At 50.7% G+C, this 20,723-nt stretch overlaps 1 protein-coding gene across 2 annotated transcripts; it reads right to left on the bottom strand.

Moving 5' to 3' along the window:
* Positions 1-424: 424 nt before the first annotated feature.
* Positions 425-20,325, bottom strand: ATPAF2 (ATP synthase mitochondrial F1 complex assembly factor 2). Of its 2 annotated transcripts, XM_090291530.1 has the most exons (8): positions 19,978-20,324; positions 11,928-11,972; positions 11,531-11,676; positions 10,047-10,144; positions 8,047-8,127; positions 2,988-3,100; positions 2,389-2,504; positions 425-604 (listed from the first exon to the last, which is right to left on the bottom strand). In XM_090291530.1, exons 1-8 carry the CDS (start codon positions 20,108-20,110, stop codon positions 467-469), a joined length of 870 nt encoding a protein of 289 aa, XP_090147656.1. In that variant the 5' UTR covers positions 20,111-20,324; the 3' UTR covers positions 425-466. The 2 variants fall into 2 exon arrangements, with proteins under 2 accessions (XP_090147656.1, XP_090147657.1); XM_090291531.1 differs by lacking the exon at positions 8,047-8,127 and having other exon boundaries at positions 19,978-20,325.
* Between the last annotated feature and the right edge of the window lie 398 nt (positions 20,326-20,723).

The following is a 20,723-nucleotide window of genomic DNA, read 5'->3' as shown; positions in this document are numbered from 1 at the left end:
GCAGGAAAAAAAGCCTTTGGGCTGAGTGTTGAGGGCCACACACAGACAGGCAGAGCTGTCTGCTGATGACTGATGACAGGGCAGTGGGAGGTTCCTGGCCTCAGGCTGCAGGTGTCAATCGTGCTGGGGGCGGGGGGGGGGGGGGGTAAGCTGCCGCCCTCGGTGAAACCCAACTTAAGAAGAGGAGGAATGGAGATGTGTGGAGGCACAAATGAAAATGGGGTTCAACAGCTTTCCAAGGGGGAGAAACATTTAATAAAATCAGGACTGAGAGAAAGTCACTTGTACCACTGCCCATCAACCGCCTCACGCTGGCTGGGGCAGCGGTGCCCAGGCAGGACTCAAGCTGACCTCCAACCACACTGTGTCTCGGGCACCTCAGGGCAATGCCGCGTGGAGCCACGCCACGGCGTGCCCCGGGCCGGGGAGCCTCCGTCCTGCAAGGGTGCCGCACGCACCACCGGCCTCACTCCTGCAGCAGCTTGTGCTTGACCGCGGCGCTCTCAGAGCACAGGTGGACAAAGAGGGCGCCAGCGGCTGTGCGCGCCCGGAGCTCCTGGAGCTCGTAGTCGTGGGCCCATTCCACGTTGCCCCACTTCTGGATCTGAGGGGAGGACAAGAAATGATGTTGCGTGAGTAGCTGAGTGCCCAGCTGCCTGCAGCCAAAGTCACAGACCATCCAATGGCTGGACCGAGGGTCACAGGCTCCAGTCTTGCTAAGACATTCAGAACACGCACGATGGGGAGGCAGCAGTTAAGAACACACTGGTGGCCAGAACAGGCATCTCTGTTCTGCAGGGTGTGGATGGCATAGGGGGTGCAGTCCAGGCCCAGGCCAGTGGGTTCCCACTACCAGGCAGCCTGAGCACCAAAACATGTGTCCCCTGCCCCGACCGGTGTGCCACCCTTTCACACTTCCTACCACAGAGGTGGGCGGAGTTAGCCTATGAAATGTTGTCCTCTAACGAGCTGCCCCACCAGGCTGGGCTCCAAACTGTCCCCAACTGGGTGACCCAGGCTGCACAGTCACTTCATTTCTGACTCCTGGGGGAGCTGCCCCCTGCAGAGGCCTCTCTGCTCTGCACGCGGGGCAGGGATGCACATTCTCTCTCCAGACTCTGAGAACCACAGGGGGAAACCCCGGGACACACAGTGTGACTGTCCAGATGTCCATGTGGCTCCAGTCCAACCCCCACCCCCTGCCAGCCCCCCAGGCACTCAGAACCTGCCACGCCACAGAAGCTTCCAGCGTTTCTGGGTGGCCTTGTCTCAGCTGGGACAACGGCAGTGCATCACCTGAAGGACACCTTGTACTTTCTGAGAACCCACGTACATAATCCAGGTTGCTCCCCATTTCGTGGCAGATCAAACCTGAAGTTCATAGGACAATGGCCTGGCTCAGGTCCCAGAGGCCAAAGCAGAGCTCAGGCCTGGCTCCCTACCTCTCAGGACCCTCACAGCCTCCCACTCCCACAGGTCACCCTCTTCCAATGAATGGTTTCTAACATCCAGAGAAGATCGACCCTCTTCTGTGACCCAGGCCGTTTTCTCCACGGCAGTTCTCTGTGCGGATGGCTCAGTGGGCTTGGCCATGTCACCGTTACAGAAGCGCTTCCTGTGCGAGGCGACCGCTGCACTAGCAAGTAGCCTTATGAAGTTGGAGAAGGAACAACAAAGACCACAAGACTGCCATTATTCTCAGAGTTAAAAATGTGAGTGACGTGTAGCAAAACCTTATAAATTCTGAGTCCCCTAAATCAGAACCTGTGCACCAACAGCAGCTTCCTTCAGCTCTGCCAGCCAGCGGCCCACGGTGTCAATGTCAGGACATGAGGCCCAGTCTCCCAGAGCACAGATATGCTCCTAGCCATTGTCACAGGCCCATCTTGCAGTTGTGCCCATCCCAAATGATCTCAATTTTCTCATGAACCTCCACCTGCAGGGTGGGGGGAAGGCCTTGACCTGGAGTCACCTGGCTCCAACGGCTCGCTCCAGTGTTTCCCAGGATTGTGACCTATGCCTCGGTCTCCTCCTGTGTGAACTGGCGTAACAAGAGGCCCCCCCTGCCCAGGTGGTTTAGGAGGAAGCGAGGTGAGGCGGGAGACCTGAGCACAGTGCTGGAGCAGAGTGGTTGTCCTTACTGCTCTGTTTTATCGTTTTCTGCTGTGGTTTCTGTTACGTACACAAAATGAAACCAGATGGGTCGGCGAATGCCCCCACCCGAGTCTGAATCCGGGAGGGGACACAGTGTAGATGTGTGCTGTAGAACTGTGCACCTGGCACCTGTACAATGTCGTTAACCAGGGTCACCCCAATAAATGCAATAGGAAGGGAAAATCAGTGAATGCAGGAAGCTGGGAGGGCAAGGGGACGTGCAGCCAGCCTCACCTGGTACTCCTCTTCCAGGCGGGACAGCAGCACGGCCTGCTCCACGCTCAGGCGCAGGCCGATCAGGCCCAGGGTCAGCACCACGGACTTTAGCTGGGCCACAACAAACTCAATCCCTGCAGGGACACAGCCAAGTCAAGACCTAGGACACCTCCACCCTGACAGAGGGCAGCTGCTAGACCCACTCTTTGTGAGGCCCTGCACCTGGTGGGATGCAAAGGTACAAGGTGGGGGGGACAAGTCACAGCGCCATGGCTCTGGCCAGCTCTGCACCCTTTCCTCATTCTCCTCCGTGGGGGAGAGCCCTCCCCTGCTGCTACCTGCGGTGGGCACGTAGCCCGAACCTGGCCCAGCACAACATACCACCCCTGCCCAGCAACTGGCTCACAGATGGGCACGGGACTAGGGCCAGGTCAGTGAGACTTGAACCCCTGAAGAGAGCCAACTTTCTCCCCGCAGGGTGTGAGCCTGGGGCCGCCTCAGACTGAACCAAAGGCAGCATCAGAGCCACACCCTAGAGTGCTCTTGTGACCCTCTGGGCTTAGGACAGCCACGCCTGTCCATCCCACTCCCAGGCCCACTGAAAGTGCCCAGCATACCTTGTAAGGCCCACATGTTATAAGAGGCCAGGTGGCTGACAAGCACCTCCCGAGTCCTGGCTGGGATGCTGGGCCCCATTATGCTGGTAGAAGAGCCGATCTCCACGCCATACCTGGAAGGAAGAGGCTTTGGTGTGCTGTGCACCTCAGCTTTTGCCCAGAAGAAAGCCCTAAACTGCTGAGCAGGTGCACACCCCTTCAGGTCCCTCTTGTGGCCAAGGGGTCAGTCTTGGGGATGCTGGGAGCGACTGCCACTATAGTCAGTGACCTCCTGCCCTAATAATCTCTGTCACAAGCAAAGCCAGAGGATCAGGAAACTGCCCTGAATGGAGTTGGGTTGGTGAGTCATGCAAACAGGGTGCATTAGGCTCCCTGAAATTCTATTTGCCTGGAATCTCCACCCAAAGCATGGGCTACCTGCTTTTTAAACTCTTAAAGAAAAATGTTCACATTGAAGTTATAAAAGATTTCTTTTAAATATTGTTTTCCTTACAAAAATTGTGTATGTCCTACATCAATCAATCACTTTCTACTATGTACAAGGCATTGTTTTTGATCTGAGATACAGCTGGCTTCAAGAATGATACATTTTCAAGAACAATCATAACTACACAAAATACAGGAAAAACATAATGGAATAAAAGCAGGGTTTTTTTTTTTAATTTTCTTTTTTTGCTTGATTTTTTATTTTCAAATTACAGTTGATGCACAATATTAGTTTCAGGTGAACAAGCCAGTGATTACACATTTACATAACTTGTGAAGCGATCACCCCAACAAATCTAGCACCCACCTGGCACCATGCAGTTGCTGCAACACCATCGACTCTATTCCCTGTGCTGCGCTTGACATCCCCACGGCTGTCTGGTAACTTCGATCCCTTCACTTTCTCGCCCAGCCCTCCTATCCCCCTTCCCAGTGGCAAGCATCACAATTTCCTCTGGATCTGTAAGTCTGTTTCATTTGCTCACTTCTGCTCTTTAGAGTCCACATAGAAGTGAGATCACATGGCATTTGTCTTTCTCTGTCTGACTTACTTCACTCAGCACCCTCTAGATCCACCCATGTTGTTGCAAATGATAGGATCATATAGGTTTCTCTCTGTCTTTCAATCTGAAATGAGTCTGTTGTAGGCAGCATATGTATGAACCTTGTTTTCTTATCCATGCAGCCACTCTGTGTCTTTTGATTGGATAATTTAATCCATTTGCATTTAAAGGAATTGTTGATAGACAGGTATTTATTGTCATTTTATTGTTCATATTCTTGATTTTTTTCTTCTTAAACAAGACCCTTAAACATTTCTTATAATACTGATTGGGTGGTGGTGAACTTCTTCAGCTTTTTTCTTATCTGGGAAGCTCTTTATCTGTCCTTAGATTCTAAATGAGTTTTGCTGGTTTTGGTTGTAGGTCCTTGCTTTTCATCACTTTGAATATTTCTTGCCAGTCCCTTCTGGCCTGCAGTTTCTGATGAGAAATCAACTGATAGTCTTATGGGAGCTCCCTTGTAGGTAACTAACTGCTTTTCTCTTGCTGCTTTTAAGATTCTTTTTTTGTCTTTATAACCTCTTGCATTTTAATTATGAAGTGTTTTGATGTGGGTCTCCTTGGGTTCATCTTTTTTGGAACGCTCTGTGCTTCCTGGACTTGTGGATCTATTTCCTTCACCAAGTTAGGAAATTTTCTGTCACTATTTTTTAAAATAGGTTTTCAATTTCTTACTCAATCTCTTTTCCTCCTGGCACCCCCTTGATATGAATGTTGGTACATTTGATGTTTCCCCAGAAGCCCCTTAAACAATCCTCGTTTTAAAAATTTTTTTCTTTTTCCTGTCCCGATTGGGTGTTTTCTGCTAGCTTATCTTCCAAATCACTGATTCAGTCCTCTGCTTCATCTAATCCACGGTCGATTCCTTCTAGTATGTTCTTCATTTCAGTTATTGTATTCATTCCTTTTTTGTTTTCTATCTCTTTGTTGAAGTTCTCACTGAGTTTATCTATTCTTCCTATGGTTTGAGCATCCTTACAACCAGTGTTTTGAAATCTGCATCTAATAGATAGCTTGTCTCCATTTTGTTTAGTTCTTTCTCTGGAGTTTTGTTCTGTTCTTTCATTTGGGCCACGTTTCATTGTCTCATTTTGGCAGCCTCCCTGTGTTTGTTTCTATGTATTAGGTGGAGCTGCTACATACCCCAGTCTTTGTATAGCGGACTTATGTAGTAGGTATCCTGTGGGGCTGTCCCCTAGGCACCTGAGCAAGGTGCTCCAGGTGTTCCCTCCGCCCCCATGAGGGATGTATGTACCCTCCTGTTATAGTTGAGCCTTGATTGCTGTTGGCACATCAATGGGAGGGACTGACCCCCAAGCTGATTGGCAGAGATTACAACCAAAGAGCTGCAGGGCAGGAGCATACCCCACAGAGTAGGCCTCACTTCCTCAGGGCTCAGGTACCTGCTGAGTCCATCCCTACAGTGTGCCACTGCTCGTGGAGGTGGTTAGGTGGGGCTCCAGTGTGGTCTGAAGCTATCCACTGGGTGTGCTGGCTCTGGGGCCATCTGGGAGGTCCAGTTCAAGGTCAGTCACTATCTGTACTCCGCCCACAGACACCAGGCATGAGCTACAAAGTGATTTGCAGATGGCAGCCACTAGTGCTGATATTGGAGGTGCCCAGAAGAGGCCCAGCTGCGAACCATGGCTGGCTACTGCTGTCAGGCTTGGGCTGTTTAGCAAAAAAGTACAAGGCATGCCAAGACCAGGTGCTGCTGGTCTCCAAGAGACCTTTGGGAAATTTTAGGAAAGTCTGTAGCATGAGTCAAGACAGGTTGTTTCTGTGGAAATGCCACTGGAAGTGGCATGGGTGGGCAGAAAAATTGGATGGGGCAGGATCTTTGGGAATCACCAGGGCGGGGCAAACAGTGACAGCCAGACTCATGGACACTCAGACGTGGTGCCCACCTGCGCCTTTAGGGGGAGGGCTCACAAAGGCCTCTGCCAGCACTGCTGTCTGAGAGAAAGCTGCTCCTCCAGCCCTCTCCCTGAAGTCATGGCAGTCAGTTCCTCCCATACGTCCCTGGTGCCTTTCTGAGCTGCCAACCCAGTGGGGGAGTTCAGAGCAAGTAAGTCCATGTGTGGGCCCTTTAAGAGAAACACCTGGGACTTCAGCAGCCCTCCCTCTCAGTCATCCACAATCCTCACTGGCTTTCACAGCCAGGAGTTATGGGGACATCTCTTCCTGGCACTGGAACTCCAGGCTGGGAGCCTGGTGTGGGGTTGGGAGTCCTCACTCCTCAGAGGGGACCCTCATAACCAAGATATCCCTCCCAATTTTTTAAAAAAATTTAGTTATTTTTAGAGAGAGGGGAAAGGTGGGAGAAAGAGAGGGAGAGAAACATCAATGAGCTGTTGCCTCTCGCATGCCCCCAACTGGGAAGCTCGCCCACAGCCCAGGCATGTACCGACTGGGAACTGGCAACCTTTTGGTCCACAGGCCAGTGCTCAATCCACTAAGTCACACCAGCCAGGGCTCCCTCCCGATTTTAAACCACTGCACATGGGGGTCAGGCCTGCCAGTTCTGCATCTCCACCCCTCCTACCAGTCTCAATGTGGCTTCTTCTGTACATCCTTAGTTATGAGACTTCTGTTCAGGATAGATTTCAGGTGGTTTTCAATGATGGTTGTTCTGTAGTTTAGTTGTAATTCTGATGTGGTCGTGGAAAGATGCAAGTGCCATGTGTGTCTACTCCTCCATCTTGACCAGAAGCCATGATTCTCTTTCATATATCACTGATTTTTCTCATTGGTTTAGAAATATTATTGCTGAAATTTCTAACAGTACAAATGGAACTTAGAAAATGGCCCAGTTTTTCTCCAAATTATTAACAACAAGAAATCTCAACTGCTGCCCTGGCCGGGTAGGTCAGTTGGTTAGACCATTGTCCCAATACACCAAGGTTGTGGGTTCGATCAGGACTCAACCAATTATGCATGAATAGGTGGAACAACAAGTCAATGTTTCTCTCTCTTTCTCTTCCTCTCTCTATATAAAATCAATAAGTGAACTTAAATATTTTTTTAAAGAAATCTCAACTGCCACAAAAAGCTGATGATTTTATATCATAGCGAAGATTTCCAGCCACCTAAATATTGTTACATTTCATTAGACCCAAAAGTGACATTGTGTCCATGTGTCCAGGGCACTACAGTTGTTACATTTTAGTTGGCCCTTTAATACATTGGCTCTGCCTTTTTCTATAGATCCCAAGGATGCCTGGCACATTGTGAGCCCTCAGGAAATGTGTACAAATGAGGCAGATTGATTGACAGACGTCACTTTTGTGAAAAATGCTACACCAAAAACTACTCTGCGTAAGCTCAAAATAGTGTGGTGTCAAGATAGTACTGCGGTAGTAGCCCTTCCAAAGTCCCCTTGGAAGGAAGTGAAACTGAATTTCGGCACATCAATAGTCTCTCCAGGTTGCACTAACGAGTCTTCCTGATAAGAAAGAATACTGGGTATCATCAATTCCTGGCTACCTTACAGCCACAGGATAAATATTACCTATAATTTTGTAGGACACTATCCAGACTTTTTTCCATGTGTGTTTGTTTGAGGATTTATTTTAATAGCGGAGCAACTGTGGCAATGGTAAAGATGATGACTGCCAGAATGGGAGCATTTACTGTGTGCCAAGCAGGGCGCTAGCCTCGCTTCATTTACTCCTCACAATACCCTAAGAGGTAGGGATGATAAGCCCCACTCACAGACAAAGCAGCTAACGCTCAGAGAGCTGCAGGCCACACAGCCCGTCATGGCCGAGCTGGGGCTTCATACCCATGTTCAGCACAGTGCCTACTAATAGCAGGTGCTTGGTGCGTGATGGCTGAGACAAATCTGAGGACCATTTTTTCGAAAGTGGCCCCATTCCCGAACACCTGGACAGTGCCAAATCCAAAGAGTGCTCTAGACTCAGGGGGTCTACCAGCTCAGGGCTCTGCTTGTCCAGCATGGCCCCAGATTCTTAACAGCCTGCCCAGTGCCACAGCGTTGCACATCTTACCTCTTCTCGGCCCATTCTATGATTGGGTCCCACTCGTTCTTTTGAAGTTCCACTAATGTCTCTGGCTCTTCCACCCTGTAGCTAATTCATTGCAAAAATCACCTTCATTAATAAAAAAGTACAATTCCTTCATTCAGTGACAGACAACAAAAAAACACAAAAAGCACCCGCAAACAGAACTTCACCCTGCCCCACAAATCTTCCCCCTAAACAGCGGTTCTCAGAGGGAGGCCTTAGGGCACTACGGGGCCTTGTTTAAGTGCAGATCCTCAGGCCCCACCCATTCCTGTGGAAAGCACAACCTCTAGGGGCGGACACCAGGAATCTGTGTTTTAGCAAGCCCTGCAGGGGCTAATGTAAGCTGAAGCTTGAGAACCCTGTCCTAAATTTCCTCAATTATTTCACAGGTCAGGGCTTGCAACACCATAGTAGTACCATTCCAAACACTAACACTGTATGCTGAGATCTATACCTACTTCACCCTCGGATACTGAATGTGAATGCCACACAGAAGCTCAGTCACTGCACCCCGCCTACCCGCACCCCTTCCAACAGAGTGTGTTCCTGGCCGCAGGCCAAGCTGCCTGTTTGGCCTTCATGAGCCCACCTGGCTCTTGGCTATAGATGCAGCTGCTGCCAGGAGGCCTGACACCACCTCATGTCAGGCTGCACCACTTGTTTTGACTAACAGGCAGAGAGACAGTCAGCTGTGGAGAACGTAGCTGCAAGGCCTCATGGGACGAGAGCCCAAGTGGGCACCATGGAAAGCCAGTCTGCTGTGACAGAAGGGAGAAGACGGATCACAAGGGTGTGAGAAGAGCTGGGCTGCTGAGCAGCAGACGAGTGGGCTGACTCTCCCCCAGGGCAGAGGGGGGACTCTGGTACCCAGTCTTCCTGCTCCCATACCTGGTGGCCAGCCGGCCTTCATTTCCTATCAGGGTCCCTGTCAAATGTTCAAGAAAACCCTTTTATCTGAACTACACTGAATGGGTTTCTGTCCCCTGCAATCACATGGCCCCTAGCACATTGGGAGGGCACTTTCTGACAAGCAACTCAAAAGCGGCACTGCACTGCCCCTCCAGGAGGGCCTCTCCCTCCGCAGCCCTCGCACTGACCCCGCGCCCTGTGACACCGTCGGACTCCTGGGCTCTCGGGCCGCAGACACGGGACTTTTCCAGCTGTCCTTCACCACCGCCGCCCATTAGCTCAAGGGCATAGGAGAGGGCACCCTTCTGCCTGGACGCCTTAAGCTTGGACAGCGGGCCTTCCCTGGCCTCCCACGCTGGCCCGTTGCAGTCCTCCAGCCTCTGGCACTCAGACTGCGCTACACACCAGCTCTCCTGGGCCTTTGGTGTGCCAGCCGGACGTCTCGGGGCTTCTCAGCCTCCGTATTCCCGCAAGTCATTGTTGATAATAAATCTTTGTGTGTGCATGTGCGTGTGTGCGTGTGTGAATTTTTTTTTTAAGGCCTTCAGACCCAGACTGAATTATGCCATCAGCTTTAATTCTCTAGGTTGCAGATGGCAGACTGTGGGACTCTTTGGCCTATAAAATTGAGTGAGCCAATTCCTATAATAAATATATATGTACAAAAAATATACAAGTAAAAAAATAAAGAACAGAGACTCAACAGGAAATTCTGAAGTGAAGGAAGCTAGCTCCTGAATAGCCACGCCTGACCATCTCTGTGGCCAGGCCGACAAGCAGCAATAAGGATGCCTACGTGAGCATGCTGGTGGGCAGAAGGCTAGGGTCAGAGACCCTGCTGGCGTTGGCAAGTGCGCCCCTTGGTCCTGGAGTCTGCAAGAGCTGCATATCCATTGTTGCAGCCTGAGGAGGTCTCCTTTCTAGGGATCTGCAGGGCAGATAAATGCTGATGTCACCCAGACTGCTTTCCCTGCCCTGTGAAATAAAGGAAAAGGGCCTGCCTCTTCTTCTGCTGATAACTGGGCCAATGAGACAGAACAGCCCAAGGGAAATGCTCATCTAATGGCAATTACCAGACGGTGTCAGTGTCCAGGAACTTGACAGCCGCCCGGATCAGCTGGTCCTTGTTTCGTTGGGTTGGGTTGTCTAAAGACGTGTTGCACAGCGTGGTCTGCATCAAAAGACAGAAAGCCCCATCACCACCCACTCGGCCAGGCAGAAGCGCTGCATTCCTGAGTTCACTGTGCCCAGCCCACGGTTACACCCAGCAAGTAGCAGTGCCAGCCCAAAGCCTCCGACCCATGGGGTCTCCACAACCTCAGCTGCAGCACATCTACTGAGGCCTCACTACAGCCAGGCTCTGTGCCCACAGCGCACTGTGCTGTCCCTGAGACTAATGTACTTCCCAAGGTCTCGTCCTCTCACTCCCAAGCTCTGCTGTGTTTAATCCTCACAACAACCCTTTGGATAAGTACTGCTATACTCACTTCAGAGATGTGGAAACTGAGTCCCACAGAGGTCAAACTCAGTACATAAGACACACAAGCAGCACTGGAATTCAGCTTTAACTGAAATGCTTACTGGCTGGCCCCCTTAATACCTCAAGAAGCAGGGAACAAGTCAGCCAAGACAGACGCAGGACTATTTTCTAGCTTTGCCGTCGATAGCAAGTCGCTTAGGTCCTCGAACGATTAGCTCATGTCCTGTCACCCTAACGTTATCAGACGGTCCGTGCAGCAGGCCAGCATCACAGCAGGCTGCAAAGATGCGGAGGAAGACTGCCTGGGTCTGTGTGTCAAGGCCAAGCCCAGCAGTGGCCAGGAAGCCGGCACTGACTCCAGGGTTACTGTTGCTCTCTCTGCACACCAGGGACCACACCCGGGCCTTCCCATGTGCCAGCGCAGCCCGTCCTGACCACCGCTCCATGAGGAGGCACTGCTGTCACCCACCTCCCACAGATGGGGAACAGGCGCAATAACTTGCCCAAAGTTATAGTTTGGAAGCTGCAGAGCCTGGACCCAGAGTCCCGCCGAGCCCTCCTCAGGCTGCTCGAGTGCCTCAGTGAGTCACCTGTGTGTTGGGGGGCTGGCTCCATGGTGGGGGGTCGTCACCTCACCCACCTGCCCCTTGGGTTCTAAACAAATACCAAGTGCCAATTAAGCTTCATACTAGCAGTTGGCTATGCACTAGTAAGAGAGACATGGCCCTGCCCTTCTCTGCTTACCAGGCGGTGCACATATAGCACAGACATGACAAATTGTGGGGCTGATGAAACCGAGGAACAGCTGCCGTGATAGAAAATACGACAGCTGGGCAGTTAGGGAGGGTAACATCCGCCCTGAGACCAGAGGATGAGCCAGCCATCCAGCACAGGGTTCTGATCAGGAGAACTGCCGGTGGCCAGGCCATGGGGGAGCGCTGGCACATTCGAGGAGTCAAGTATGGCTGGAGCCCGTCCCCAAGGACCTGACTGCCATTTGGATAGGAGTCTCAATTGTTGCCAGGTACCCTAGGAGGCCAAGAGCAGGCACCAGGTACAGGCTTGTGAACTTGTTACCAGATGCATGGTGTAGAACTTGATGGTGTCCTGCTGGGAGTCCCATTCAGTGGCCACTGCGATGGCCAGGGCCTCGCTGGGGACAGTAAAGAGCTTGGCTTGGGGAGTTTTCAGCTTCCTGTGGTCCAGGTTTATTTCAAAGCCACCTTGAAAGATCAAATGAAAACCTCTCAGGGATTGTTAGGGGGAATCGAGCGACCCTTCCTGGATCTGGCCGCTGTAACTGACTCAGATAAAGACAATCCTGAGTCCCTCCAGGAAGGGCTCTCAGAATCTTATCTGAAAAAGTGCGAGGGGCAATCTTGCCACTGAACTGGCTCGAGTTAAAAAGTGTTTCTACCGATTCACAGAAAAAAGGGGGAAAAAAAAAGAGGCAGTCAAAATTTCAGACACTCACCTTCACCCTGGCTGATGCTGACATTCTGATAAAACCTCTTCCTTTCTGTGAGAAAGATTTTTCAGAAAGACAATTTAAAATCATGGTGAGACAGCTCAGGGAGCTATAATACCAGCTTGTATCGTTACTGCTAATGTTGATTGATTGACTTGATTTTCATATCACTATTCAAGGTCTGCCCTGCTCTATGAGGCATAACCAACAGCTTCTGATAAAGCGGGGCGGGGCGGGCATTCACTCTCAGGGACTGGCCAGGCCCCGCCAGCCCAGGAGGAGTCTGATCACACAGCATCAAGAAGCGGCAGATTGTCTGACCTGATAAGACTTTGCCAGCAGCTTCTGCTTGGACTTCTAAGCATGCTGCTCCCCACACCGCCCCACTAGCGCTGCTCCACGCCAGCGAAACTAAAGACGGTGTCCAACTCTGACAAAGCCAGAGACTCGTTTCAGGCAAGAGTCCAATGCCTCCAAGAAGGCATGAGTGGAAAGCCACCATGAACACGTGTGTGCATGAGCACACATGTGGTGGACAGGCAGTGACTAGAGATCCCAGGAGCATTTCCCATCCTTTCTACTAATTAACTTAATTAACCAGCTTGCCTGTGTATCCAACAGGAACTCCAAACATTTCCTTTAGGAAGGGAAAAATCTGTGTCCTGTGTTTCCTTCTGAAAATAACTTGAATAAAATGTGAAAATATAAACACATTCCCCTCTTTTACCCCAGGGAAATAAAAACCAAGAGCACTGCATAAGGAATTAGCAGATTCCTCTGATGAATAAAGAACAAACAGGTCACATTTTGGACGCTATAAACCATAACCCAGTCCTTCCCATCTGTGATAAACAAAAACTTCATTCGTTCATTTATCCACATATTCATCATGTACCTAAAGCCTTCAGAGTCTGACTAAAGTTACCTATTGGAAATAATGATGCAGCATGTGAAGGAAAAGGAGATTCGTTAGTTTTTAAAGCTTTGTAATTTCTTTTAATTTTTTTAAAAACAAGCTTCTGTCAAAAGTTTCATTAATTCAAATAGGCTATGAACAGCAGAACAGGGTTTAGGTGCACGGGGGAGGGAGTAATGGAAGAGCGTCTAGCCTTACCCCAAACGCCGCACGTGGCTTTTTCCTGTGTCTCACTTGCCATCATCAGTGCTCACACGTGGACACTGCATTCCCACGGCTGCACTTACTGAACTAGGACCCAAACTGTTCCCCCCCAAAATACTTGTGCCAGCTCTGTGCCAAGTACTGTTCTAGGAACTTGGGATAAAACAGTGAATAAAGCAGACAAAAATCTCTGTCTCTATAGAGTTTAAATTGCTTTTTAAAAGTGATCAGATCTGAGGACCGAGATGAGGCTGCATTATTCTGGCCCGATTTACCACCTTCCTCCAAAACCATAATGCTGACGCGCTCACCCTGCCGCTTTTAAACTCCTTGCTTTGCAGGCCACCGAGGTCACACTCAGATGCGGGTGAGAGGGGGTCCGCAGGCCTGGGCCAGGGCCCCCAGGTGAAGCCCAGGACGGCCTGCGAGGCCTGGGCCAGCAGTGTGTCCCACGCCAGGCTGGACGTGGGAAGAGTTCTGGGAGCTACGACCACCACGGGGCAGCAGCAGTGCCAGTGGCGAGCACCCAGCACGCCGCCCACACAGCCCCGGGGAACGGGTCCAGGGGGCCCACAGGGGACGTCTTTCTCTTTACTGTGCTGCTCAGGTCTTGGCTCTCATCCTGGCCAGGCCCACTTCTTTATCTGTTAAGAGGAAGAAAAATCTGGAAGGGGGTGGGATGGATGCAGGGGCAAGGAGGGGCAACCAACCTTGCCCCAAACAGGAGAAAACCGCGCAGGAAGCAAGGACAGCTGGGCGAACAGGGCCAAGGCCGCGGGGCCGCAGGCAACGGGGCCCGCATGCGGGGATGTTTTACGTAGGTGTTTTCCTGAATGGCGCGGGACAGGGAGAGGGCAGACTTCAGTCTTGGCAGTTCCAAAACAAACTCTCATGAGTCCTAATCCCTTTCCTGGAAGTACGATAAGTCCTGGCAATGGGACTCAAAGCTCACCCCTACCTTAGAGGCACTAACTGTCCAGCGGGGAGACAGACACTAAACCAGCCAACAGGGATGTGACCATGATGGCCAATTACGAGGAGCACTGCAGCCCGTGCCAGGGACCAAAGGAAGAGGCCCAGTAGTCAGAACCCCTCTGAGACGCGGAGAGGAAAGAGTCACTTTGCACTAACAGATTCGCTTTTGGAGGGTGTGTGCGCAGAAGTTTCCACCAGAGGAAAAAGCTTACACGAAAGTCTGGGGCCTCAAGAGAATGTCATTTTGAAGAACTAGGAGGGCGTCAGAAGGAGAAGACTGTAGCTGTCCCGCAGAGGTTGCTGAGAGGCCCAGAGAGGCTGGGGGCAGATTGGGGAGAAGGGGACAGACAGGCTACAGTAAGGACAGAGGGCACATGTGGGAACACTCATAGACAAATACGATCTGGAAAATTCACTTGGTGGGAGCCACGCTCTCCAACAACAACAGAAGACAGTGGTTCTTCACCTGGGCCCTCAGAGGCCTTGGGTCACATAAGACAAATCACAAGGTGACCAGAAGCCTGTGACATTTCCTTCCATGTATCCATGGATACAGGGCTGTCCAACAGCAACAGGAACACCATCTTTAAAGACAAAGGAAACGGCCTTGCCTGTAGGATCACAAAGAGCTCGGGTCTACTTACAGTGGGACTCACTCCCTTTACAGAGCATCTGTTTCTGTAGCAAAAACGTGCTCAGTGCCTTTTAAGAGATAATTTTGTGGACTATGTAGATACAAACAAATGGTAATGTGAAAAGGGGTTGAATTTAAAAAGCTGACCACAAGAAAACAAGTTTAAAAGCCTGCTCATGTGAGGAGTGCCGAATTGGAAATTCATGTCCATCAGGTCCCCTCTCCTGTGAGGCTGCTTCAGGCCACATAAAGGAACAGGCTGTGTTCTGTGACCTCCCCCCACCCTGCTCCTCCTGGCCCAGGCTTTGTGGACCAGCTAGTGACCTTCCTATCAGCCTCAATTACCGGGCGGCCTTCCATTTGTAAAGACTACAACTCCCACTGTGCACCCGGGACAGCAGAAGTGCCTTCTCATAGCTGTTTAACAAACCTTTCTCTTTTTCAACAGTGCCATCTGGTGGGCCTGAAGCCTTAAAGCTGGAGTTCTCTCTCCAGGGGTCCCTTCAACCACAATGCGAGGAGGGGGCTCTGACAGACTGTTTCTGGTATCAGAATTCATCAGACCAACCACATAAAGAACCCTTGCAACTCAGTAATAACAAGACAGATAACCCAATTAAAAAGTCAAAGGGTCTGAATAGACATTTCTCCCAAGAAAATGTACAAATGTCCAATAAGCACATAAAAACACACTCCACATCATTCATCATCGGGGAAATGCAGACTGTCGTGGCCGGTGTGCCTCAGTGGTTGGAGCATCAATTCCCACCCAGTCAGGTCACGTGCCTGGGTTGTGGCTTTGATCCTGGTTGGGAGGCAACCAACTGATGTTCCTCAATGTCTCTTTCTCTCTCCCTTCCTCCCTCTCTGGAATCAACCAATTGATATATATATATTTTTTAAAGGGAAATGCAAATCAAAACCAGGAGATACCACTGCACATTCACTAGGATGGCTGAAATCAAAAGGACAAGATAACAAGTGGCGAGGATGTGGAAAACTTTCATTCCCCGCTGGTGGAAGTATAAAATGGTGCAGCCACTTGGGAAGCCGTGCGGCAGTTCCTCAAAGAGTTAAACAGCTACCATTTGAACCAGAGATTCTACTCTTAGATATAGGAGAAATGAAAACATATACCCATATAAAAACTTGTACATGAATGTTTACAGCAGCATTATGCAGAACAGTCAAAAGATGGAAACAACCCAAAAGATTATCAACAGATGAATGGATAAATAAGATGGAATATTATTCAGCAACGAAAAAACAGAGTATTGATACATGCCACAACTTAGGTAAATCTTGAAAACAGTCTAAGTGAAAAAAATCCAATCAAAAGAGACCACATTCCATTTATATAAAATGTTCAAACTAGGGAACTCTGTAAGAGACAAGTAGTTGTTGCCTAGGCCCGGAGGGGCCCATGGAAGGGTGATAGCTAAAGGGCACAGGGTTTATTCTGGGAGCATAAAATTGTTCTAGAATTGATTGTGCTGATGGTTGCATAACTCTGTGAATATACTAAAGACCACTTTAAATAAGTGAAGAGTAAGTAAATTATCCCTCAATAAACCTGTTATAAAATTCTCCAGGCCACCCTGGCTGGTGTGGCTCCATGGATTGAGTGCCAGCCTGCAGAAAGAAAGTCTGCCAGTTGGATTCCCAGTCAGGGCACACGCCTGGGTTGCAGGCTGGGTCCCCGGCTGGGGGCGTGAGGGAGGAAACTGATCACTGTTTCTCTCGCACATTCACGTTTCTCTCCCGCTCTTTCTCCCACCCTTCCCCTCTCTCTAAAAATAAATAAATAAAATCTTTAAAAAAAAAATCTTCAGGCCAAATGTATCTGCCGTAGCAATTAGTGTAAGCAGGCTAAGTGACTAAACACACTTTTCCCAAATTGCTGTACCATCTAGATCGGAGGTTGGAATTTTTTTTTCTGTAAAGAGCCAAACAGTAAACATTCTAGGCTTTGTAGCCCATTCAGTCTCTGTTGCAACTAGTCACCTCCGCCACTGCAGTGACGGCGGCCCTAGACAATGTGTACGTAAATGAGTGTGGCCGTGTGCCAATGAAGCTTTACTTGCAAAAGCAGGGGCAGGCTGGACGCCTTCTCGACAGATTCCCCCTCCGCCCACCACCACCAGGGCCAGCAATGTCTCTGAGGGGGTAGACTCTGAGAAGCTAAATAACTGGTCCAGGTGCCAGACAACCTGTAAACGCAGAGGACAAGACTTCTAGCCTTGACCTCCCTGGGTGTCTGCACTCATCCAGACCTGCTGCCTCTCCAGAGCACCTTCCCCTCCAAGGAGCTGGCACGGGCTGGACCGCCGCACAGCCTCATGCAGGTCTCCTCACTGCAACATCTCCTCTAACACCCAAGTGACTCTTTCCTAACCTTCTCTCCTGACAAACCTCAACAACATGCCCCTTCCTAAGGGGCCAAGCTCATTCTGCCTGCCAATCGAAGTCTTCATCACGGCCCCACTGAGATTTAATCTTTCCCGCTCCAGAGACTCCGAATCTCAGAACTGGTCAAGTCTCAGTAGATCACTCACAGGCCTGATTCGCGTACCTCCCTTCCACTGTGCTTTATTCTTTCATTCATTCATATTTTCTTTCATGGATGAGTACCTACCATGTGCCAAGTCCTTCCAAGAGCCTAAACTAGTCTGCAGTAGAAAGGGAAAAGAGATGGCGGATGCAGTGCCACTGTAATGGGAAGTGACATCCACTAACCTAAATTAACCCTGTACCTTTGCCAACTCAGGTGAACTCCCTGGAATGTTGTAAAGGAAAAAAAAAAAAGAAAAAAAACCCTATATTTTCCTTTACACACTCACACAGATACTCCAAATGTGGGGGGGTTTCCCACCAATCAACTCTTCAACACCAGCTGGGAGTCCTATGGTCCAAATAAGTTCTGAGTTAGCATCCAATCCCACAGGGTAAGGGCTCAGCCCCCACAAGACAGTCCCTCACCTACCCCACGCCTTTAGACTACAGCAGAAAGTTCAGGCTGTCACCTGCGCTTCTGGCCAACCCACCCATGAATCGGAGGTTCCAATGATGCCTCCTCAGGTTTGATTAATTTGCTACAGCAGCTCCCGAAACTCAGGAAAACATTTCCCTCACTAGACTCCCGACTTACTATAAAAGAGTACAACTCAGGAATGGCCTGATGGAAGAGATGTGTAAGGGGAGGTACCTGGCAGCAACGAGAAGCTTCCATGCCCTTTCTGGACAGGCTCCTCTCCTGGCATCTCTCTCAGCTCACCAACCAGAAAGCTCTGTGAACCTCTCAGTACCCATAGTTCAGGGGTTTTAGGGAAGCTTCATTACGTAGCCAAACAGGCAATTAATGATCAAGTCAATCTCCAGCCCCTCTCCCTCCCATCCTAGAAGTCAGGGGTAGGGCTGAAAGTTCAACCCTCTAATCACACAGTTCACTCCCATGGCAACCAGTCCCCATCCTTAGGGGTTTTCTAAAAGTCACCTCCCTGACATAAACTCAGGTGTGGTTGAAAGACACTCCTTTCCTCTTTCTCACTCCGGAGCTACCTGAGGACAAAATACCAAATATTTTAACAAAAGATTCTCCCATAGCTCTTATGGCTTTTAGGAGCTATGTGCCAAGAAGAGGACAAAGACCAAATATATATGTATTTCTTATTATAAATCATAATGACCACAGAAGCCCTTCCTTCTTCCTCTTTACTGACTCTTCACGGTCCACCTCCAGGACCTTCACCTGGGCCCTGACAGGTAAAACCTCAGCTCCCAGCTGCACCCAGACTTTGTATACATTTATGGAACTGAACAGAAGGACTCTCAGAAGGAACCTAGTTCTTCAACTCACATAGGAAAATGAGGCCCAAGACCACACAGTACCTCAGAGGTTTAGCCAGCTTCAGATCCCCAGATGTGTACCCCTGCCACATGCGACACTGCCTAAAGCAGGCAGTGTTACAGCAAGGTCCCTCATACCCGTGTCCCCTCTAGATGTGCTCTAGAGGACATCCTCCACACCATATTCCTGCAAAAACCCAAGACCCTTTCTAGACACCCTCATGGTAGGCATAGGTGCTTCTTTGTGTTCTCACAACTTCTACGTACTTCCCTTAAGAGACTGTTTAACCAGGATATGATAACCTTCCGCACTTGACAATGAACATCACACGGTTATCTCTGTCTTGGAGACCACCAGGCCTCCTGCGCTCAGCACAGAAAAGCTAACTGAGTGTAAGGAGTATTCAATGAGTCAATCCCACTCTCACCCTAAAATCTCTTCCCAGAAGCAATGCAAGAGTCACTACCTTCTCCTAAGTCTCACCAGTCAGAAGTGGAAGGAAGGAGGCAGGAGGTACCGTCAGCTCCTTCCAGAGGTGCAGTGGTTGTGGTGGGGCAGGGGAAGGGCCAGGATGGAAGGAGGCCTGTGCTCTAGATCCCTGCTGTGCGGTCTCCTAAGACCAGGAAGCGGGTGACAAGCTGACCTTTGTCCTCCACTAACCTCTGAGTTCACACAGTAGTCCCGGTACAGAACCCGAATTTCCCTGTACGAACACAAGGATGACTTCTGCTTTTCTTCCTAAAGAAAGCCATAAACTTTGAGAAAGTTGCATGTGCCAGTTAGAGGCAGATTTAATGGTGGGCGCACTGCTCGCACGCCCTGGGCCCCGACTTCTGAAGGGCCCCGCAAAATCTCAACTTTACACTTTTTTCTAATGACACCAAGTTTGGTTTCATATGTGCAATTTTAATTATGTACAAGTTTACAATCGGCGGTAAAACCTGATAGTATGTTTATATTCGCTTATTTTCATTATTTCATCACTACGCTGCACAGGCCTCGCGCGGCTGCACTACCGCTCATCGGAGTTGCTACTTTGTACTTACAAAGGTTCTCCTGCAGTGCAGACTTACGATATACGCAAATACACAGGGATGTAAATTAGCTTGTGGATATGTCCTTGTTTCATTTACGGTTTTAAAAATAGTTTTCTGTGCGTATAAATAAATATTTTTATTTTCCCTGTCTCTCTTTTTTAAGGGGCCCAATATTTTCTTCTGCGCCCGGGGCCTCAACCGACCTTAAGGCGCCTCTGGTGCCAGTTACTGTCTCCTGCCTCAGAGAGACGTGTGCCCGCCGGTGGTCCCTGCCCTAGTCTGGGATTCTCTTTCCCAGTCTGTAACGGGACCCCACTGCTCTGTGTAACCCGATGAGCCTGAGTCCTGCCTCGGTTACCCCGCCCAGCTTGGCAGAACCTCTCAGCCCACCTCAGCCCGGCTCGGCCCCTGGCCAAAGGCGGACGTGCCCTGGCCTCCCTCACCTGCCGGTGGAGCGTAAGCCCGGGATGGGAACTGCATGTTTGCCCTCGTCCCCACGGCGGCCGTGGGACCACCTGCGGGTCGGTTAAGGAGCCTCCGCCACCCGTCCCGCAGGCAGAGGCATCTCCTCCACATCGCGCCCGAGGCCCTGGGAGGACAACTGGTGCGAAACCTGAGAGCAGGAAACAGAGCTACAGGATCCCCACGCCGCACGCTCCGGCTGTACGGAAACCTCTCGCAGCCTCCCCAAAGCCCTCAGACTCCCCTGGACGCCGCCATCTTCCGCATGTCGCGAGCGGCGAGCCGTCACTGTAGCGCGCCTCCTGCGCACACCCGCGGGCAATCAGCAACACAAACGCACCTTGCCCCGCCCCCTTCAAGCCGCGCTTCTGGGAGAGGACTACAAGTCCCAGAGGGCGCCTCACCCACCGCACCACGTGCTTTTTCTGCACGCCAATGGGTGGAAGCGCCGCCTGAGCCGGCTCCCGACCCCCCGGTGCGCGTGGGCCAATCGGAAGGGGAGTGTGTGTGTGTGTGTGTGTGTGTGTGTGTGTGTGTGTGTGTGTACGTGTGCGCGCGCGCGTGCGTGTGTCCGTGTGTGAACGCGCGCGCGCGCGCGCGAGGGCAAGTGGGGAGGGGGACTCAGCTCAGGACCCGGGAGCCCTACTTGTAGGTCCCGGGGGCCCGGTGGCGGCCGGAGCGGTTGGTCCGCAGGCAGCGGGCGGGTGGTCCCCCCCTCCCGCCCCAG

Source organism: Furipterus horrens, unplaced genomic scaffold (genome assembly GCF_987537825.1).
Source record: "Furipterus horrens unplaced genomic scaffold, mFurHor1.1.pri manual_scaffold_11, whole genome shotgun sequence".
NCBI classification, from domain to species: Eukaryota; Metazoa; Chordata; class Mammalia; order Chiroptera; family Furipteridae; genus Furipterus; species Furipterus horrens.
This window is presented reverse-complemented; position numbering and strand designations above follow the sequence as displayed.

Excerpts from the sequence above, each read along its gene's own strand:
- ATPAF2 (XM_090291530.1), bottom strand. The coding sequence starts at position 20,110 with ATGTGGAGGAGATGCCTCTGCCTGCGGGACGGGTGGCGGAGGCTCCTT. Across the intron at positions 3,101-8,046 it reads ATAGAATGGGCCGAGAAGAG|GTATGGCGTGGAGATCGGCT; the intron begins GTAAGATGTGCA and ends TCTTCCTTCCAG. Across the intron at positions 605-2,388 it reads GCCTGGAAGAGGAGTACCAG|ATCCAGAAGTGGGGCAACGT; the intron begins GTGAGGCTGGCT and ends TCCTCCCCTCAG.